The 4,830-nt window shown below is 48.8% G+C and overlaps 1 protein-coding gene across 1 annotated transcript in view; it reads left to right on the top strand.

Annotated features, from left to right (window-relative positions):
* The window catches only part of TOR2A (torsin family 2, member A), a 12,958-nt gene that overhangs the window by 5,119 nt on the left and 3,009 nt on the right, over window positions 1–4,830 (top strand). The window contains exons 2-4 of the mRNA XM_015410404.1: window positions 1,527–1,792; window positions 3,205–3,380; window positions 3,908–4,035. Of these exons, the coding sequence (XP_015265890.1) occupies window positions 1,527–1,792; window positions 3,205–3,380; window positions 3,908–4,035 (570 nt within the window). The remainder of the gene's footprint in view (window positions 1–1,526; window positions 1,793–3,204; window positions 3,381–3,907; window positions 4,036–4,830) is intronic.

Raw genomic sequence — 4,830 nt, 5'->3', positions numbered from 1 at the left:
GGGGGGGGGGGACAGGATTGCTCTCTTTACATATTGGAAGGGTTGTTGCTTAGAGGAGGGCAGGGAGCTGTTCCGGTGGGCAGCAGAGGAGAGGACTCGCAGTAATGGGTTTAAATTAAGGGCAGGAAGGTACCAGCTTTTTGATATTAAGAATTGTGCCACAGTGGAATCAGCTGCCTGGGGAGGTGGTGATCTCTCCCTCCCTGGCAGTTTTTAAGCAGCGTCTGGAGAACACACTTGTCAGGGGTGCTCTAGGCCAGTGATGGCGAACCTTTTAGAGACCGAGTGCCCAAACTGCGACCCAAAACCCACTTATTTATCGCAAAGTGCCAACAGGGCAATTTAACCTGAATACTGAGGTTTTTGCTTTAGAAAAAACAACTCCTACATTAACATAAGATGATCCAAACAAAGTAAGGAAAGCAATCCCAAATGCTTTCATTTACTTTAAATTATTTGGCAGAGAATGCAACACTTTAATGATGGTCTGGGCCTGGCTGGGGGGATGGCACACGTGCCCACTGAGAGGGCTCTGAGTGCCGCCCCTGGCACGTGTGCCATAGGTTTGCCACCACTGCTCTAGGCTGATCCTGCATTGGGCAGGGGGTTGGACTAGGTGGCCTGTGTGGCCCCTTCCAACTCTGTGATTCTAAGAGGAGGGTTTATAAAGGAATTTAGGGGAAAGGTCGGAATGGATGATGGATCCTTCAGGACTTCTTGGCTGGCATAGGGAGAAGCTGGCAGAGGGGGTGGTCATTATCCTGTGACTGGAGCAGGGAAGAGGAGAGGGCTTTTAAGGTGTAATCCTTGACCGAATGGGAAGGGAGAAAAAACAGAGTTGGCTTGCAAGGAGGTTTGGATATAGATGCATCAAGATGGGTCGCCATGTTTGTCTGTAGCAGTAGAAAAGAGCAAGAGTCTAGTAAAGCCAGTTTGGTGCAGTGGTTAAGAGCACGGACTCTAATCTGGGAGAACCGGGTCTGAGTCCTCACTCCTTCACGTGCAGCTGCTGGTGTGACCTTGGGTCAGTCTCAAGTTTTCTCAGAGCTGTTCCCTCAAGGGCAGTTCTCGGGAGAGCTCTCTCATCCCCGCCTACCTCACAGGGTGTCTGTCGTGGGGAGGGGATAGGAGATTGTAAGCCACTCTGAGACTCCTTTGGGTAGTGAAGGGCGGGGTATAAATCCAATATCTTCTAAAATTGGTGACATGTTAGGAGCTTTCGTTAGTCACTGCTGACAAATTTGGATATAGATACTGCCACAAATTTGGATATAGATACTTCCCTTGACCATTTGATTGGGAGGGTTCAGATGGATAGCTCCTAATGGCAAGCGTGATCCAAGTGAAGAGGGCCTTGGTCCTATGAGAGGGGTTTTTGAAATATGGAGGTAATGCTGGCCTACCTTAAAAGACTGCAGTAAGAAAGATCTGTGCAAAGCACTGTATACGTGGCAATTATTATTAGCATCCATGTTTTAAAGCTGTCTCCTCCAGCCCTTCATTAACTGGATCCCAATTCATTTCAGGTCTGGAATGTGATCTAGCTCTCAACCTGGTTGGCCAGCACTTGGTCAGGCAGCTGGTCGTGAAAGGGGTCAGGGAGTTTGTGCAAAACCAGGCTCCCGTGAAGCCTCTGGTGATGTCGTTCCACGGCTGGACCGGCACGGGCAAAACCTACGTCAGCTCTCTCCTGATCCGCTACCTCTTTCGAGGCGGGCCCCTCAGCCCGTACGTCCACCAGTTCTCCCCAGTGGTTCACTTCCCTCACGCAGAACATGTTGAACAGTATAAGGTAAGGAGATGACCTTTCTGTGTCGAACAGCAAAGCTTTCGTTTCTGGTGGCGCTTCATCTTAGGACTCTCATAGTTATATTCAACTCACTTGTAAAGGTAAAGGTTCCCTTGCTCGAAAGCCAGTCGAATCCGACTCTAGGGTTGCGGTGCTCATCTCCGTTTCAAAGCCAAAGAGCCAGCGCTGTCCGAAGACGTTTCCGTGGTCATGTGGCCGGCATGACTAAACACCAAGGCGCACGGAACGCTGTTACCTTCCCACCAAAGTGGTGCCTATTTATCTACTTGCAATGTCTTGCTTTCGAACTGCTAGGTTGGCAGGAGCTGGAACTAGAGACGGGAGCTCACTCCGTCATGCGGCACACTTGGGTCTCGAACTGCTGAACTACCGACCTTCCACAGCCTGCAGTTCAGCGTCTTAACCACTTGAGCCACCGCAGCTCCCAACTCACTTGTACCCGGCCTTTATTCCCGGTGGGGACCCAGAGCACCTGGTGTTGTCCTCCTCTCCTTTATTTTATCCTCACAGGAACCCAGTGAGGTAGGTTAGGCTGAGAGGTTGGGCCTGGCCCAAGGCCACCCAGCGAGCTTCAATAGAACGAGTTAGGATTCGAACCTGGGTCTCCCAGGTACCAGTCTGCCACTCGTAACCACTGTGCCGCATTGGCTCTCGTGACTCTCTTTAGAAAAAGAAGGTGGGCGCTTGAGTTAGCCCCACCCTGACCTTCAGAATTTCTGCACTTCCTGTAACAATGCCGCTTGCATTGTTTCAAAAAAAATCTGGACACACACGACCCAATCGGTTAAACAAGTATAAAGCCAACAGTCGTGATAGTCTGACCCACAATCAAACAGTCATTCAAGCTCAAAATATGCTGCTATGTTTCTACTGGACATAGCAGCATATTTTGAGCTTGAATGTTAATTGAGATCAGCGTCCTATCTGAATTTAATATTCTTAAGACTTGTTGTCTAACATTTATGAAACTTGAGAGTTTTGGCACCACTATAATATCTCCTGAAGAAGATACATTTTTTTTGAAACGCTGTTATGTAATCCGGAGACGACGTTGATTATGTGATTATGTACCTTGGTTCAAGGATTTTCTATTGAGTTGTGTATCATGTTGTAGTGCTTTAGATTGCAATACATAAACAGCATTCTTTATAAGTCTTATGACTGTTTGATTGTGGGTCAGACTATCACAACTGTTGGCTTTATGCTTGCATTGTTTTGCCAGACTGTATATGAAAATCGGAATGGTACTGTGGATTAGCAGAGCGTTCCGTATTTCGACAAACTAAAAATTAAGAAATCATCAGGTCTGGAGAAGACACACCAACAAGAACTGTTTTTAAAATGACAGAGAAAGAGTTCCTCTTTTATGTTTTCTATTCTGTATTTCTTTCCAGAAGGACCTGAGAAGTTGGATCCATGGGAATTTGACCCGTTGTGGCCGGTCGCTCTTTCTCTTTGACGAGATGGATAAGATGCACCCAGGCTTGATTGATGTGATTATTCCATTTCTGGGACCCTCTTGGGTTGTGTATGGGACCAACTATAGGAAAGCAATCTTCATATTTACTAGGTACAAACAGATTGAATAGCACGTAAGAGATTTGTGGGTAATTCTCGAATGGGGAATCGTTTGCTGACTGAGGGCATGATTCTGCCTTCTAGCCAATTACGTTTCCTCCCTGATAGTCCTGAACCAAATGCTCAAGCTTCTTTCGGTGAATGAGCTTCAGGTGAGTGTGCGGCTCCAAGCAGAATCGTCTCCTGCTTGAAAATGCCCAACTTGAAGCCCTGTTTTGGTGACCCAGCAGGTGCTGCTGTGCTCTTACAGCACAGAGGACATACTCCTGGCAGGGGTCTTTTTGTAGCAGGAACTCCGTTGCATATTAGGCCACACACCCCTCATGTAGCCAATCCTCCAAGAGCTTACAGAGCTTTTCTTACAGAAGCTACTGTAAGCTCTTGGAGGATTGGCTACATTAGGGGTGTTTCGCCTAATATGCAAAGGAGCTCCTGCTACAAAAAGAGCCCTGCGAGAACAGGATGTGCATTAATCTTGCGGGACGTCTTTTCCTAACATCCTGCCTTGTTCTCGGGTAGCAATGCTGGCGGGGAGCAGATTAACCGAATGACTCTGGACCTCTGGCGGATCCGCAGAGACCGAGAGGAGATCGTCCTTCAGGATCTAGAAGCGTCTGTTCTGGAAGCTGTTTTTGAAAACCCCCAAAGTGAGTTTTTATTGTTTGAGAGAGGGAGGGGAGTGCTGGCGTTCCTTGCTCGCTCGTGCCTCTTTCCCCGGGAGCCACTTTTCCCTTTCTCCCCCAGTCCCCCCCATCCCCATCTCAGAGCCCTGCCGGGGGGAAAGGGCCCAGGGGGTAATAAGCACAGGGAAGGGAGGGGGCTCTGCATCCCCTGCCAATGCGGCACGTTAAATTACTCGCCTACCTAACCGTAGGAATTCAGCCGAAACCCAGTTTTAATAAAAGGGCTGTGATAACTGCCACCTCTGGTTTCCCATTCAGCATACGGGTCTCCGTTCAGATTTTTACAAAACATTTGTAGTGAGAGCTAGTTTGGTGTTGTGCCTAAGTGTGCGGACTCTAATCTGGGAGAACTCCTCCACTTGCAGCTGCTGGATGACCTTGGGCAAGCCGTAGTTCTGGCACAGCTGTTCTTGAAAAAGAGCAGTTTCTGTCGAGCTCTCTCAGCCCCGCCTACCTCACAGGGTGTCTGTTGTGGGGAGGGGAAGGGAAAGGGGTTTGTAAGCTGCTCTGAGACTCCTTTGGGTAGTGAAGGGCGGGGTAGAAATCCAATCTCTTCTTCTTTTACCTCACAGGGTGTCTGTTGTGGGGAGGGGAAGGGAAAGGAGTTTGTAAGCCGCTCTGAGACTCCTTTGGGTAGTGAAGGGCGGGGTAGAAATCCAATCTCTTCTTCTTTTACCTCACAGGGTGTCTGTTGTGGGGAGGGGAAGGGAAAGGAGTTTGTAAGCCGCTCTGAGACTCCTTTGGGTAGTGAAGGGCGGG

This window comes from Gekko japonicus, unplaced genomic scaffold (assembly GCF_001447785.1).
Source record: "Gekko japonicus isolate JY-2015 unplaced genomic scaffold, Gekko_japonicus_V1.1 scaffold1863, whole genome shotgun sequence".
NCBI lineage: Eukaryota > Metazoa > Chordata > Lepidosauria > Squamata > Gekkonidae > Gekko > Gekko japonicus.
Note: the sequence above shows the minus strand (reverse complement) of the source record. Positions and strands in the feature narration are given on the sequence as shown.